We start from the raw sequence: 14,934 nt of genomic DNA, 5'->3' as shown, positions 1-14,934 counted from the left end.
TGAAGAGCCATCCCCTCCCTGTCCTTCCCCCACAGCATGCAGGCCTGCTGAGGTTTGGGGATGAGCTGAGACCACAGGGGCCTCAGGCTCCCACCCCTGCCAGAGGGCGTCTGCAGGATACGGGCAGTCTTGGGACATTAGAACTGACATGACCACGGTGCCACCATGTGCTCCATCCTTCGTCTTACCCCACATTTGAGTAGAAGCCATGGTGATGTGCCAGAGGTCGCAACAAGGGCAGGGGAGAAAAACTTAAATCTGAGAAAATTCCATCTATCCACAGGGCTTGGGGAGCAGAGAGACCACCCCTTTTCAGTTTCAGGGCAGAATTAATTCCCCCCTGAGCTCCTCCCTTCCTTTCATTGGTCCAGTGTGGTCACTGGCCAGGAATATTTCTGAGAGCCCCCAAACCAGGCCAGGCCTGGGCTCTAGGTAGGTGTCGGTCCATGGCACGTGAGCAGGGCCAGGGGCTCAGTCAGGGAGGGCTTTTTGGGTAGCAGGCTGGTGGGGCTCAGAACTTTCCAAGTTGGGGCTCCCCTGGTGGCGCAGTGGTTGAGAGTCCGCCTGCCGATGCAGGGGACACGGGTTCGTGCCCCGGTCCGGGAGGATCCCACATGCCACGGAGCGGCTGGGCCGTAAACAGACCCTGCGCGTCCGGAGGCTGTGCTCTGCGGCGGGAGGGGCCACAGCAGTGAGAGGCCCGCGTACAGCCAAAAAAAAAAGAACTTTCCAAGTTGGGTCAAGGCACCTCACCTCCAAGTTCGGGCATCAGCCTTCTCTGGGTAAAGGTGTGGGGGTTGGGGGGAGGTCTCTGCTGCCCCCTTGTGGGGAGGGAGGTAGCGGCTGCATTATCCTCCTTGGCTGCTCCCAGATTTCAGAACTACCAACATCTCTTTTCTTTCTCTCTGCTGTGCCTTGCCTGAAACTGCCCTACAGATTCCGAGGTGCCTGCAGGCACGGAACTGGTTCTCTGGGTGCTGGGCCGTGAGGTCATGGTGTCCCCTCATCTGCTTAATTCCAGGAGTTCTGTCTTTTTGCCGTCGTGGGCCTGGTGTCTGACTTCTTCCTTCAGATGTTGTTTTTCACCACTGTCCTGTCCATTGACATTCGCCGGATGGAGGTAGGACTGGGCTGAGCCCTGCCCACCCACCTCCTCCGCATCCCTGGCTGTGCTCAGGGGATCTCTGGGTGAGAGAGGGGCAGGCCTCGGGCAGGGCAGCAGCCCCCTGCGGACAGCCTCTGGACAGCAGCTTTGGGCCCTGACCACTGCACCCCCAACAGCTAGCGGACCTGAACAAGCGGCTGCCTCCTGAGGCCTGCCTGCCCCCAGCTAAGCCAGCGGGGCGGCCAGCACGCTTCGAGCGGCAGCTGGCTGTGCGGCCGTCCACACCCCACACCATCACACTGCAACCGTCCTCCTTCCGAAACCTGCGGCTCCCCAAGAGGCTGCGTGTCGTCTACTTCCTGGCCCGAACCCGCCTGGCACAGCGCCTCATCATGGTACCTGCCACCCCTGCCCGAGGGCCAGCGCTCAAGTCCCTCTTGCATTTTGCATTTGCCTTGGAGGTGGGGGGTGCCCCTCAGGCCTTCATGGCCTCTTGAAGCCTGGCTTTGGGAAGCCACCCACTCTGCCCTCCTGCCCAGACCCTGGTGGTTTCTGGGGTGATAAGCCTATCTTTGGAGAGGTAGCCGAGGTTGCAGGGAGAGGAGTCGTCTCCCCAGGGTGACCCAGGACGGGGTGCTCTGGGATGGAGCCACCATGGTTGCCTGAGTCAGGGTTCACTGTGCAGGCATCAGAAAATGCTGGGCTGGGCAGAGGGGAGAAGGAGCAGGGCTGGCCTCTGGTCAGTGGGCCTCTCCTAAGGAGTTGAAGTGAGACGGCAGCGAGGCTGAGGCCCTCTGAGGACTAGGACCTGTGGTGTCCGTGGAGCAGGTCATGCAGCTGGTCCCTCTGGCCATGCTGACCATGGGAAAGGTAGCAGCTTTCTGGCCCAAGCTGAGATGGGGTTTGGAGATGGGAAAGTTCTGTAACAAGCCTAAGGGTGCACCTCTGTTTCCAGGCCAGGAGTCCCAAACCCCGACCATGGAAAGGGAACTAGGTCCCTCTGGGGGGCAGTTGGCCCCCAGTCATAGTGGGAGGACTTGGGAAGGCAGGAGGGTAGGACAGGTTGGGGCTGTCCGTTCCTCCCAGAGGTCCTGCTGAGCACCCGATGCCCCACTGCAGGCTGGCACCGTTGTCTGGATTGGCATCCTGGTGTACACAGACCCAGCAGGGCTGCGCACATACCTCACTGCCCAGGTGACAGAGCAGAGCCCTCTGGGCGAGGGCGCCCTGGCTTCCATGCCTGTGCCTAGTGGTGTGCTGCCTGCCAGCCACCCGGACCCCGCCTTCTCCATCTTCCCACCTGGTGCCTCTAAGTTACCCGAGAACCAGACATTGCCAGGGGAGCTGCCCGAGCCTGGGGCTCCAGCTGAGGGCATCCATGATAGCCCAGCCCCAGAGGTAACCTGGGGGACTGAGGATGAGGAACTTTGGAGGAAGTTGTCCTTCCGCCACTGGCCAACGCTCTTCAGCTACTACAACATCACACTGGCCAAGAGGTGAGTTGGGCTGTGCCAGGTTCCACCTCCCCACCTGGTGATGTCAGCTCACTGTCCCCAGAGCATCCCTTCCCTTTAGGAGGGAGACCCTCTGGTTTGAATTCTGCATTTCCTTTCAAATAAACACCCCTAAGGTTGTGAAGTAGGAGCCAGGGCTCCAAGCATCCACAACCTAAGAGTAGCCCGGGGCCCTGCTCTGGGGAGTCATAGGTTGCTGTCAGCCACTTGGCCAGAATGAGATGCACCTCACTCACTTCCACCCACTCTGAGCCACAATGGGTGACAGACATGGCAGTGATGGCTTGGCTGCCGGTTTCTGTGACAGACCAAGGTTGGGGTGCCAGAGCTGAGCTGGGGAGGGACGTTACCTCTGCTGCCCCAGCCCATGCTGGGAAGACTGTCCTGAGAGGGTGTTCTTGGAGCCTGGCAGGTTGAGCTGAGTCCCGTGTGAAGAGCAGAGAGGGGGACTGGGGCAGCAGCAGGAGGGGGGGTCCCTTCCGAGGGCATCTCTGCTGAGGCTGCCCGCTGCCCGGCCCCAGGTACATCAGCCTGCTGCCTGTCATCCCAGTCACGCTCCGCCTGAACCCGAGGGAGGCCCTGGAGGGGCGGCACCCTCAGGACGGCCGCAGTGCCTGGCCCCCGCCGCGGCCTGGGCAGGGTGGGCTCTGGGAGGCCGGCCCCAAGGGGCCAGGCACGGCGCAGGCGCACAGAGACATCACCCTGTACAAGTAAGGCCCACAAGGGAGGGGGGCAGCTGGCAGGGACGGGGTGGGGGGGGATGGGGCACGCCTCACCAGGCTCCGCCCGGCGCAGGGTGGCAGCACTCGGCTTGGCCTCGGGCATCGTCCTCGTGCTGCTGCTGCTCTGCCTATACCGCGTGCTCTGCCCTCGCAACTACGGGCAACCCGGCTCGGGGCCTGGGCGGCGGCGGCGTGGGGAGCTGCCCTGTGATGACTACGGCTACGCGCCACCCGAGACAGAGATTGTGCCCCTGGTGCTGCGCGGGCACCTCATGGTGAGCACGGGCGGGAGCTGGGGGCGCCTGAGGCCTGGGCCGCGCAGACACCAGCGCCCGTGCCCATGTCCATGCTGTGCTCCCGCAGGACATCGAGTGTCTGGCCAGTGACGGGATGCTGCTGGTGAGCTGTTGCCTGGCAGGCCACGTGTGTGTGTGGGACGCGCAGACTGGAGACTGCCTCACTCGCATCCCACACCCGGGGTAGGTACCCCCCCACCTCCCACCCATGCCCTGCCCTGCATCTGTGCCCCACTGTCCTCACCCCACCCTCCCCACCCCCCAGCAGGCAGCGCCAGGACAGTGGTGTTGGCAGCGTGTTGGAGGCTCAGGAGAGCTGGGAACGGCTGTCGGACGGTGGGAAGGGTGGCCCAGAGGAGCCTGGGGACAGTCCTCCACTACGGCATCGTCCCCGGGGCCCTCCGCCAACTTCCCTCTTCGGGGACCAGCCGGACCTCACCTGCTTGATCGACACCAACTTCTCAGCGCAGCCACAGCTCCTAGAGCCCGCTCAGCCCGAGCCCCGGTACCGGGCGGGCTGCCGCCGTGCTCAGGCCTCCCCAGGCTATGACTTCAGCCACCTGGTGCAGCGACTGTACCAGGAGGAGGGAATGGCTCCCGTCCACACACCAGCCCTGCGCCCACCCTCGCCCGGGCCCACGCTGCCCCAGGCCCCTGAGGACGAGGGGGGCTTTCCTCCCGAGAAGGGCTCCCCTTCCCTCGCCTGGGCCCCCAGCGCAGATGGCTCCATCTGGAGCCTGGAGCTGCAGGGCAGCCTCATCGTGGTGGGGCGGAGCAGTGGCCGGCTGGAGGTGGGCAGAGGGGACGTCTGTGCAGGGGGTTTGTGGGCCCTCCTAGCTCGCAGGTGCTCACAGCCTCTGGGCCTGCAGGTGTGGGACGCCATCGAGGGCACTCTGCGCTGCAGCAGCGAGGAGGTCTCCTCGGGCATCACGGCCCTCGTCTTCCTGGACAAAAGGTGCGAGTGCTAGCTAGGATGCCTGCCTCAACCCTAGACAGCCCAGCACACTGTGAGGTTTGAGCCCTGCTTCCCCTTCACTGGTGTGTGACTTGACTTCCCTACTCGGTGCCAAGCCCCACACCTGTGAACAGCAAGTAGTCCACCTCAGTGGGAGGGTGACAGCTCCAAGAGGTAACAGGTAGGAAGCACTTAGAATAGGGCCTGGCACACGGAGAGTGAGCAGTTCTCCTCACCCTTCTGAAGTCAAAGTTGCTCTAGGTAGCCTGTCAATACTGACCTTTCTAGGTAGCCTGGGTTTTCAGTTCCAGAAAAATGCATTTTCAGAAGAACCGTCTTTTCTTCCCCTTTGATGCTGGACACTGTCCTCGCCTCCCTCCTCAGCACGGCTGTTGGCTGGGTGTTCCCAGGGCTCGATCACACACTCCCTGGGAGAGGAGGATTCCCGGCTTCTCAGGCTTGAGCTCCCACCTCTGGGCTGAGAAACCTGGGCCTCACCCATGACTAGGTGCCTTTGCTGAACGCTTCACCTGCCTGACCCATGCTGGCTCTTCCTTGCAGGGTCCCTGACCGTTTGTGGCCCCACCGTCTAAGCTAAAGCTGGAGCCTCATTTTCTCGGGGTGGGGATACCCCTTGCTCTTACCTCTCTGTTTCTGTTGGCTGCTGCTGTCATTCCTGCCATTGCCAGGCTTCTTGCTCAGGCCTTACTTAGCTAACATCCTACTCTGCAGTCTGGCCAAGTTCACTGGGTTCTCCACGCTTGGAAATTCTCCCCTGCTGTGTTTTTTTTTTTGAATTTTAGGGAAAGCCCACATGTCTCAGCTCAACCCCCAAAGTTCCATGGTCTCTCCCTCCACCCCTGTGCTGTGCCTTCCCCATCTCTGCCATAGATCCTTCAGATTATGGGCAGAGGTGAAGATGTGCATTGCCCTTTGCTGGAGTAAGATTTTGAACCCCACTCACTTCAAAGCTTTGGGGCCACAGGGCAAATGTCTCCATCTCTGCCCATCATCCTGTGCCTAGGAATCAGGGGCAGTGGAGAATAATCTTTGTGGAAAAAAGAAATGGAGCAGGTGGTGCTGGGGTCGAAGCTGCTTTTCTGTGATGGAGACAGCAACACCTTCTGTGGCTGTAAAACATAGGCCCCACCTTACGTCCTACTTCTCTTCCCCTGAAGCCTTTCCTTTAGCTCCAGGCTGTGGAGGGGGACTGCCTATACCCCTTGTTTGTTTTTAATTTCCAGTCTTACATGATGTTCCCCAGGTACCACTTTACACATACTAGCTCATTTACTCCTCATGACCACGCTGTGAGGTGGGTACAGTTGTTCCCATTTCACAGATGAAGACTCTGAGGCACAGAGGTTAATAATTGGAGTTGCAACCTGGTCCCCAGTACCTGTGCTTCCCTCTTGGCCACGGTCCCTCATGGCTCCACTGTTCCCAGAACCAGTGGGACGGGCCTGTCAAGGGCCCGCGGTGCTCAACCCCAAAGCTGGGGGCTCTGAGGGAGAGCCACCTGACAGCCGCTCTTCTCTTCCAGGATTGTGGCTGCCCGGCTCAACGGTTCCCTTGATTTCTTCTCCTTGGAGACTCACACTGCCCTCAGCCCCCTGCAGTTCCGAGGTCAGGGGACCTGGGCTGGGCTGGTGCCTGCACCTGGTGGGTGGAGCAGAGGGGCTGCCTGCAGGGTGTCTTCTCGGAGATCCCTCACTTGGCCTGTTATCCCCAGGGGCCCCTGGGCGGGGCAGTTCCCCCATATCCCCTATGTACAGCAGCAGTGATGCAGTGGCTTGTCACCTGACCCACACGGTGCCCTGTGCACACCAGAAGCCCATCACAGCCCTGAAGGCAGCTGCCGGGCGCCTCGTGACTGGGAGCCAGGACCACACACTGAGAGTAAGTGTTGGCACCATCTCTTGGGCACTGGGGTGGCCCAACACAGGGGGTGGGGAGCACATGGGGTCAGTCAGGGAGTGGCTGGAGGTGTCCTGGATGAACTGTGGAAGGGAATTCCTGGCCAAAGTGTGATTTGGAAAATCCCAGAGAGACCAGAATCTGATACCTGTTCCTGCCCCAGGTGTATCGTCTGGAGGACTCATGCTGCCTCTTCACCCTGCAAGGCCACTCAGGGGCCATCACGACTGTGTACATTGACCAGGTGAGGGCCGTGGGTGGGGTGCGGGGTACCAAGCCAGGCCCATAGCCCTTGTTTCTAACTCCTGGGAGCTGGTCCCCAAGGGCCTCTGTGAAGCAGAGTGAGGGCTCCCACCCACCAGGGCACTAAGCCACCCTTGTGGACAGAGGTGTTTCACCACAGTGACCAGCTCTCCTGTGCCTGTTCCCTTAGACCATGGTGCTGGCCAGTGGAGGACAAGATGGGGCCATCTGCCTGTGGGATGTGCTGACGGGCAGCCGGGTCAGCCACATGTTCGCTCACCGTGGGGATGTCACCTCCCTCACCTGTACCACCTCCTGTGTCATCAGCAGTGGCCTAGATGACCTCATCAGCATCTGGGACCGCAGCACAGGCATCAGGCTCTACTCCATTCAGCAGGTAGGCATGTTGGGGGCCACGGGATTCTCGGTATTTTAGGGAAGGATTCAAGACACCGAGCCTGTCCTGTCCTTGCCTCCAGGACCTGGGCTGTGGTGCAAGCTTGGGTGTCATCTCAGACAACCTGCTGGTGACCGGCGGCCAGGGCTGTGTTTCCTTTTGGGACCTAAACTACGGGGACCTGTTACAGACAGTCTACCTGGGGAAGAACAGTGAGGCCCAGCCGGCCCGCCAGATCCTGGTGCTGGACAATGCTGCCATTGTCTGCAACTTTGGCAGCGAGCTCAGCCTAGTATACGTGCCCTCTGTGCTGGAGAAGCTGGACTGAGGGTGGGCCTCCCTGCCCGTCTGGCTGGGGTGCTCTGTGGGGCAATGTGCTGGACCTGGACTGGGGGAAGAGCTGAATCTTTGGGAAGCTGCCTCTGAACTGTCCTGTCCTGCCTCATGACTGTAATATTAAACTTTTTTTTAAAAATCACATCAGCCAGGGGCTTTGTGAGCCACTTGCGTCTTCCCCTGGATGAGCTCTGGCATCATTTACACCCTCCCGGTGCCTAAAGTGCAGCACTTGGTTAGACCTTTCTCAGCTCAGAGCAGCTCCTGCCAGAAGCCATACAGGTCAGAGGAAGAGTTTACAGGCTGGGGAAGTTTAGCAAGCCAGCTCTAGAGGCCATCTTGCCTAACCACTTCAGAGGTGTGGAAACCAAGGTGACCCCCTCCACCTCCACACTCGCTAAAGGTGGTGCTGCTGGGGCCCAGCCCCCCACCTCCCGGGGAGCAGCGTTCAGCAGAGACACTGGCCACAGAACAGGTTTGTTTATTCAACAGCAAAGAGCTGAAAATGTCAGGTCCCACAAAGGAGCAGAACCTGACCCAAGACCCGTGATGCATCTCTACCCTGTAGAGCTGTGGGCTGGGCCAGGCAGGGCTGAAGGCAGCAGGAATGGGAGTAAGACTAGGCCCCACCTCAAGAGGGGCAGACTGGCATGGGAGACAACGTAGTGCAAGGCAGGCAAACCCTGTTCAGGTCTTGTTGAGTGTCCAGAGTGGATCCAGAAGGCTGAGGGGGTCATCAGTGGGCCGGGCAGCCCGCAGACCCTGCCCGTTATGGGCCTGCAGAAAGTTCTGCTTGCTCATCCGCTGCTTTCCCCTCAAGGAGCTGTCCAGAGAGAAGGCCTCAGGAGTTAGGGAGGCCAGCAGCTCCAGGGAGGAGGAGGGGGGCCCCAGGCTGGGGACCTCAGGTACCGGCTGCTCCTCCTCAGGCGGAGGGGCCTCAGGCAGGGGTGAAGAGAGAGGGGGTGGGGAGGAGGATGGGAGCTGGGTGGACTCTGGGAGGCTGGGTGGCGGCAGGCCTGGGGGCTCTACAGGGCCTGGCAGGCCGGCAGCCGGGAAATCCAAGCCCCCGGAAGGCCGGATGCTGAGCTTGGCGATAGTGGCCTGGATGGAGCTGATGGGCACATCCCCACCGAGAACCAGGTCCTGGGAGTCCTGAGGAAGGTGATTCTGAGGAGACAAGAGTGGGTGAAGATGGAGTCCACGAGGCAGTGTCAGTCCCAGCAGCCCCCAGGGGCTCCCTCCCTCACCTTCTGTGTGACACTGGTGCCAGCAGAGGGCTTGCACGGAAGGGGCATGCCGTGGCGCTGCAGGACCTGCTCCACGTGTTTCACCACCGCCTCATGGCAGAACCTGAGATGCAGCTGCAGGGGCGCATTGGGCCTGGTCAGCCGGGCAGGGCCCGTCACCCAGGATGGAGGGCCCATCCCAGCTCCCGCCTGGGCCCTCACCTTCTCCTGCAGCATGTGTTTCCTCTGCTGCCGCATGCGCCGCACCAGCTGAGGCAGCTCAGGGATCCCACTTCCAGCCTCCACCTCCTGCACAGCCGCGTAGAGCAGCGCGAAGGCTCCTGTGCGGCCCACCCCGGAGCTGCGGCAGGAAGGGGCTGTGAGGCCAGCCCAGGAGCCCCCAGAGAAGGGCCGCTCGGGAGCTACCCACACCTACCTGCAGTGGACGACAACAGGCGTGTGCAGGGGGCGCTGATGCAGGTAATGAGCGTGTACCTCCTGGATGAAGTGCAGCAGATTGCTGGGGCTGTCCGGCAGGCCTCTGCAGGGTGAGGTGGCGTCTCTGAGTCAGACCTGCTCCAAGGCCGCACCACCCTCCCAGCCCCCCAACCACCACCCAGGGCAGCAGACGCACAACTCTGGCCATGTGGGGAAGTGGAGGTGCACGAGCGAGCGCTTGAGGCTCTGGTCCCGGAACTGCAGGCTCAGCACCCGCTCCACATGGGTCTCGGTGGTGCGAACACTGCTCAGGGCCAAGCTCAGGGCACCGTGCACCATGGGCTGGCCCCTCTCGGTAGGGAAGTAGCGAGCCACCTTTTGCTGAAGGACAAACAGGGCAGTTAGGGCTGGTTTTCCAGTTTCCCTTCTGGGCACCCACCCAACCTCTCCCTCTCACCTTTTCCATCTCGGCCTCAGACACGAGCATGACAATGACTGACACTTTCTGCTCATGCACCATGAGCCAGAAGTCGGCAGCTGTGCCAGGCAGGGGGGCCTGGGTGGCCACCAAAGGTGGGCAGTACGGTGAGAGCCCCTCCACGCGGCTGGCGTTGATGTAGTCGTCCTTGCCTGAGCGCAGCACCACACGGTTGCTGTCGTAGGGCATGACATCCTGGTGCCGGTTCTTCAGTGAGTAGCAGCGGGCGATGGCGATGGAACGGCCACGGGCATCGTGCTCCTGTGCGTCTTGTAGCTCCCGCCAGATAGCGTCCAGAGCCCCTGCATCGCCCAGCTGGCCCCGAAAGGCCTCCAGCTCCTGCTGCAACTGCTGCAGCCTCTCCGGGTGCTCATAGGGGTCCTGCTCGATCAGCCGCAGGGCCTGTGGCCGCCGGCCCTCAGCCGCATCCACCTTAGTAGGCTGCAGCAGGGGCTGCCCACCCCCAGGAGGCTGAGCGCCTCCATGCTGACTCTCAGGGCTGGAGGAGAGCAGATCTGCACTCGCAGCGCCTCGGCGCAGACACACGGCTGGCTCTGCTGCAGGGGGCCGAGGAGGGACGGGGCCGGGCCCCGGTGATGGGGCAGGCGAAGGCACCAGGTGGGGAGTGGGGGCGGGCTGGCTGGCAGGCGGAGGGCCTCGAATGGAGAGTGCGGGGGCCTGGGGGCCCAGGGGTCTGGGGGAAGGGGCAGGACCATATGCCAGGGTGGGATGGGGAGGCTGAGGGGGCCCAGGGCTGGGGAAAGGCAGCACCCCTGAGTGGGGGGGCAGAGGGTCCTGAGAGGGGCCTGGGTAGAGCTGGGTATGCAGGGTGGGCGGTGGCTGCCCCAGGACACCAGGCTGAGGAGCAAAGGGATAGGGGGTCTGGGGGGGTACCAGTCCTGAAGGCTGGGGTGGGAAGAGGTGCGGATGCTGGAGTGGAAGGGGCTGCTGGGGAGGCTGGGGCCCAAACACTGCTCGTGTGGGATGAGGCTGGGGCCCAGTCCTCGGGGCTGAAAAACCTGTGGGCATCCCAGGAGAAAAGTGGTGCTGGGCTGGGGGAGCTGCGAGGGGTGGCTTGGCCCCCATCGGGTAGGTGTAGGGCACGGGCAGTGGCTGGGGGGGCGGCCCCGGAAAGCGGGGCCGGGGAGGAGCAGGGGCAGGGTTTGGCCGTGGTGCCGTGTGGCTGGAGATGGGGGCCTGGACGCTATCTACTGTGGTGGTGGCTGGCCGAATCCCCACGGCCAACTCAGGGCCCGAGAACTGGGGAGGTGGGGCTGAGGGCAGGCCTGCAGCTGGTGGGGTGGGCCCGGGCCCCACCCCACCATAGGGACTGCTCACCATGCCATGCTGTGGCGAGGATCGCGGCACGAGGCCCAGCTCTGGTGTGTAGGCCCCGGCTGTGTAGAGAGCAGGTCCAGGTGCCATGGCCACCACAGGGTGCCCTAGGGCCTGGGGGCCCCTGGGCTGCAACATCTGGGCGGGGCCCGAGTAGGTACCCGGCGGTAAGGCGCCTGAGAGATAGTGGGGTCCTGGGCCTGCAGAGCTGGGGAAGGGGCCGGGCGGGAAGTGGAGTGGGACAGCAGCCCCCAGGAAGGTGTCGGGGGGCAGGCTGCGCAGCTCCTCAGGCAGGTCCCCGGCCTCCACTGGCTCGCCCTCCTCCCTGCGGGGCAGCAGCGGCTTTGGGGCCGTGGGCCGTGGTGGCGGCTTCTTCTTCATCTCCCTGTAGGATGAGGTAGAGAAGAAGCGGAGCCACACCATCCCCTCAGCCCGACCTCGGTCTCGGCTGCAGCCGCACCCCGGCCCCGGGGCCACACTCACCTGTCCAGGAGCTGCTGCCGGGCTGCCTCGCGGGCCTGGCAGGTGGACTGTGCCCGTTCGAGGAGAGCAGCCACCTTGCTCTCCAGGTCTGCATAGAAGTCCTTGCCCTCCTGGGACTTCTTCATCAGGTCCTCATAGGCTTCATAGGAAGCCACCAGGGTCTGCAGCGTGGAGTTCCACCTGGCGGGCAGAAGGGCCGGCAGGAGGTGAGTAACTGGAGCCCAGCTCTGGGCAGGACTGGGTAGAGGCACAGGGCCAGACACTGACTTTTGGTCCAGTTCACTGAGCACCCGCCGCACAGATGCGTACTGCACGTTGGCCTCTGTCAGTGCCCGGAGAATGTTGTCCTGGGCGGCCAGGTTCTGCTCCAGGTACACCCTCAGCTGATCATACTTCTTCAGCTGCTCCTCAAACAGCTTCTAAGGGAGTGTGTTGGGGGGTGGAGGACAGACACTCAGGGCCTCACCACCTAAGGGTGGAGCCTAGAGTCAGCCCCTGCATATGGCTCACCCAGCCCCACCTTTATCTCTGAGTGGTCTGTGGTAACCAGTGACGCTGTGATGTCATCCTTCTGGATAAGCTCACGCAGCTGCTGCTCCAGGGACACACGCTGGTCCCGCATCTCCTGCACCTTGGCCAGGATGCGCTTCAGGTTCTGCAGCACTGCCTTGTCCTCTGGGAGCGGCAGTGGTCAGTGAGGCCAGAGAAAACCCCAGCGCCAAGCCTCTCTCCATGGGGACAGGAAGGGGGCTCACCTGGGGTGAGGGCTGGCGTGGGCAGGGCAGCCCGGACCTGGTCCAGAGGCCCACTGAGCAGGCGCAGGTTGCCAACATGCAGATTCATGGCACGGTGCAGCTCGCTGTTGGTGAAGGAGGCCTTCTCATGGACCTCCATGTACTTGGCCCATTCTCGCCTCACCTCTGCCAGCTCGGCCTTGGAGACAGCCGTGCTGGCCCCTGCCTGACTCACTGCCTCCTGCATCTTCTGCTCTAGCAGCTCATCCTCCTCCAGCAGGTCCCTGATGTCCTTCAGGGAGGCCTCCACATCCGTGAACACACCTGACAGCACTGGGGGCATGTTTAGAGGAGGCGGGGTCAGCTCCTGTGGCAGGCAGACCAGGCATCCAATCTGGCCCATCCCCCAGGAGACAGAACCGCCCCCTCAGTCAGGCTTGTGTGCAGCCCAGTGCTGGCTGAGCAGGGCAGACAGAGGGCACACGGTGCGGTAGTTCACTGAAGTGTGCAGCGGGTGCTCTGACAGGTGCTGGGAGAGGTGAAAACCTCTATCCTCGGTCAACAAGGGACACAGAGAAGGCCGCAGCAGATGACTCCCACGTTCCTGCCCTCCACCTGCTTGCTTTTCCTCCTCACTCACCTTGCATGGACTGGACGAGGTTCCTGACAGTGTCGGGCCGGACGCTGAGAGCCGCACACTTCTCCATGAGCTGGGGTGGGATGTGGCTGTAGGCATCAAGGTTGTCCACTGTCTCAGGATCCAGCTGCATTGAATCCATGAACTGGCTGTTGAGGGGCAACGGGACCAGGTGGGTGCTGGCTCAACCCCTCAGCTACACAAGAAGCCCACTAGGGCAAGCTCCCACCACTGAAGCAAGGTCTGAGGTCCTAGCAGACAACAAATCAGCATCCCAACTCCCACCACAGAACATGCCCAGGGCACTGCTGAAAACAGTGGGACATCCTCCTCTCAAGATGCATGACTCTCAACTTACAAATCTAGCATACAAGACCCTGGGCAGGGAGGGCGCAGCCAGGAGGCCTGCTGGTGCCAACAGACCTTTCATTTACTCCTCTCCCTGTCGCAGGCAGCACTGGGGACCCCACAGAGGTCTGGTGTGTACCCTCCATGCCTCCCACCCAAGCCCTGCACTCACTCCAGGACCTCATTCTTGTCCTCAATCTTGGCCATCATCTCCCGAAGCAACTTGGCCTTCTCCTCACTGCAGGAGAAGTGACAGCAATTTGCTGGAAGCCCATGTCTGTTGAGATATTCCAACCCGCCCTGGGCTAATAGGGCCTGCCTATCCTGCCCACCTGTACAGCGACGAGGCTTCATGGGCAGCCATGGGTACCAGTTTGGTGAAGATGTCAGGGCCCGTAACAGCTGGGTCTGTGGGGTTCACTGGTAAGGGCTTCACCAAGGGGGCACCTGGGAGGGGTGAGGAAGAATCGTGGAGACCAGGCCCACTCGAACCTCGACTGCCTCTCTTCTGTCCCATCTTCATCCCCTACCCCGATCCTCGGCTTCCCCTCAGCTTCAGACCTTTTACAGGCTGAAGGGTGTCCAGTGCTGGGACAGCCTCGTGGTAGATGAAATCATTGTCCTTCTTGGCAGAATTGTATCTGGGGGTCAGGAGAAGGAGGAATGGGGAGTCTTGAGTGATCACCAGGGATCCAGGACCTAGCCTCCCACATGGGCCACTACTCTCTGGCCCTGGTGGCTTCCTCCCAACGATGCAGGCGAAAGGCCAAGACCCTTCCTAACAAGAAGGAACCAGGGCCACCCCGAACCCCAGAAACTCACTTTCCCCCAATGACGTCCATAGTGAAGCGAAGTGCATCTTGCACAGTGTCAGGCTGGCCCTGTAGGGTAGGGATGGGGGTGCTCAGTGCCAACCACAGCCAGTGCCAGGACACCCCTCAGCCCCAGCAGGCTTGCTCCTTGTCTTCCCAGGCTCCGAGGGGCAGCCAGGCTCTTCCTCATCTTTACCTTGGCCAGCTTGATGGCTTCATTGAGCTTGTCCAGGGCACTCTGGAAGTACGCAACCTGCGGGGGACAGAGACCAGTCCGTCCTTCCCTGCTTGGACCCTACTCCTTCTGCCACCCCAACCCCCACCAAGCCTGTCTGGCCATCAGGTGACCCATCAGAAGACAAGGAGCTGAGGAGGTAGACACGCGCCAGCCCAGCCAACAGCACCACGCTTAGCGTCTACCTTCCAGCTCCACCCCACAGCCTACATCTCCCACCAACCATCCCCTGAGGGGAGCCTGCTGCGCCTCCTCCGTCCCCTGGGGATGAAGGCTGCACAGATGGGACAACGCATGACGAACACCAGGTCTACAGCGGTGGGGGGGAGGGGGGCAGCCAGGGATGTGGGGGTGAGAGACAGAAGAAGGGTCCCCACGAGGATCTGACTAACAAGGCTAGGACCAGTCCAGAGTCCCCTCCTCGCCACGGCTCACTCACCCGCTCTCCGAACTTCTGCTGCTCCTCAGCCTGCTTCCCCATGTGCAACTGGGAAAGAAGAGATGTCACTACTTACTTCCTGAGCTACGGCAACTCAGCCCAGCCCAGCCCTGGTGGCCACGGTGCCCTCACATGAGCCACAGCCGCAAAGTAGTAGATCTTCATCTGTACCAGCTTCTTCCAGTCCTTCTGGATCCGGCCCAGCAGTGAGGCGGTATCGGGGTTCTCCAAGGCCCGGCACGCCTCCTTGTAGTAATCCACCACCTAGAAGCCAGGACAGGGCT

General features: G+C 61.9%; 2 protein-coding genes across 4 annotated transcripts in view; one reads left to right on the top strand and one right to left on the bottom strand.

Annotated features, from left to right (window-relative positions):
* Window positions 1-7,621, top strand: part of SCAP (SREBF chaperone) — an 89,071-nt gene extending 81,450 nt beyond the window's left edge. The window contains exons 11-23 of one of the 3 annotated variants that reach the window (XM_082663015.1): window positions 1,022-1,120; window positions 1,282-1,500; window positions 2,225-2,601; window positions 3,141-3,329; window positions 3,415-3,616; window positions 3,705-3,820; window positions 3,906-4,428; window positions 4,507-4,592; window positions 6,136-6,218; window positions 6,325-6,491; window positions 6,673-6,753; window positions 6,943-7,149; window positions 7,232-7,621. In XM_082663015.1, coding sequence (XP_082519141.1) covers window positions 1,022-1,120; window positions 1,282-1,500; window positions 2,225-2,601; window positions 3,141-3,329; window positions 3,415-3,616; window positions 3,705-3,820; window positions 3,906-4,428; window positions 4,507-4,592; window positions 6,136-6,218; window positions 6,325-6,491; window positions 6,673-6,753; window positions 6,943-7,149; window positions 7,232-7,477 — 2,595 coding nt within the window. In that variant the 3' untranslated portion in view covers window positions 7,478-7,621. Of the gene's footprint in view, window positions 1-1,021; window positions 1,121-1,281; window positions 1,501-2,224; window positions 2,602-3,140; window positions 3,330-3,414; window positions 3,617-3,704; window positions 3,821-3,902; window positions 4,593-6,135; window positions 6,219-6,324; window positions 6,492-6,672; window positions 6,754-6,942; window positions 7,150-7,231 lie in introns of all 3 variants that reach the window. The other 2 variants (XM_082663014.1, XM_082663013.1) reach the window with 2 other exon arrangements.
* A 345-nt stretch (window positions 7,622-7,966) lies between these two features.
* Window positions 7,967-14,934, bottom strand: part of PTPN23 (protein tyrosine phosphatase non-receptor type 23) — a 41,612-nt gene continuing 34,644 nt past the window's right edge. Inside the window, exons 8-25 of the mRNA XM_082662759.1 lie at window positions 14,783-14,914; window positions 14,651-14,698; window positions 14,173-14,229; window positions 13,987-14,045; window positions 13,726-13,805; window positions 13,497-13,611; window positions 13,337-13,402; window positions 12,820-12,965; window positions 12,201-12,512; window positions 11,966-12,120; window positions 11,713-11,864; window positions 11,446-11,625; window positions 9,607-11,347; window positions 9,346-9,530; window positions 9,148-9,252; window positions 8,934-9,072; window positions 8,733-8,846; window positions 7,967-8,652 (exon numbers count right to left, since the gene is read on the bottom strand). Coding sequence (XP_082518885.1) covers window positions 8,173-8,652; window positions 8,733-8,846; window positions 8,934-9,072; window positions 9,148-9,252; window positions 9,346-9,530; window positions 9,607-11,347; window positions 11,446-11,625; window positions 11,713-11,864; window positions 11,966-12,120; window positions 12,201-12,512; window positions 12,820-12,965; window positions 13,337-13,402; window positions 13,497-13,611; window positions 13,726-13,805; window positions 13,987-14,045; window positions 14,173-14,229; window positions 14,651-14,698; window positions 14,783-14,914 — 4,266 coding nt within the window. The 3' untranslated portion in view covers window positions 7,967-8,172. The remainder of the gene's footprint in view (window positions 8,653-8,732; window positions 8,847-8,933; window positions 9,073-9,147; window positions 9,253-9,345; window positions 9,531-9,606; window positions 11,348-11,445; window positions 11,626-11,712; window positions 11,865-11,965; window positions 12,121-12,200; window positions 12,513-12,819; window positions 12,966-13,336; window positions 13,403-13,496; window positions 13,612-13,725; window positions 13,806-13,986; window positions 14,046-14,172; window positions 14,230-14,650; window positions 14,699-14,782; window positions 14,915-14,934) is intronic.

This window comes from Grampus griseus, assembly GCF_964374135.1.
Source record: "Grampus griseus genome assembly, chromosome: 10".
In the NCBI taxonomy this organism is placed as follows: Eukaryota; Metazoa; Chordata; class Mammalia; order Artiodactyla; family Delphinidae; genus Grampus; species Grampus griseus.
This window is presented reverse-complemented; position numbering and strand designations above follow the sequence as displayed.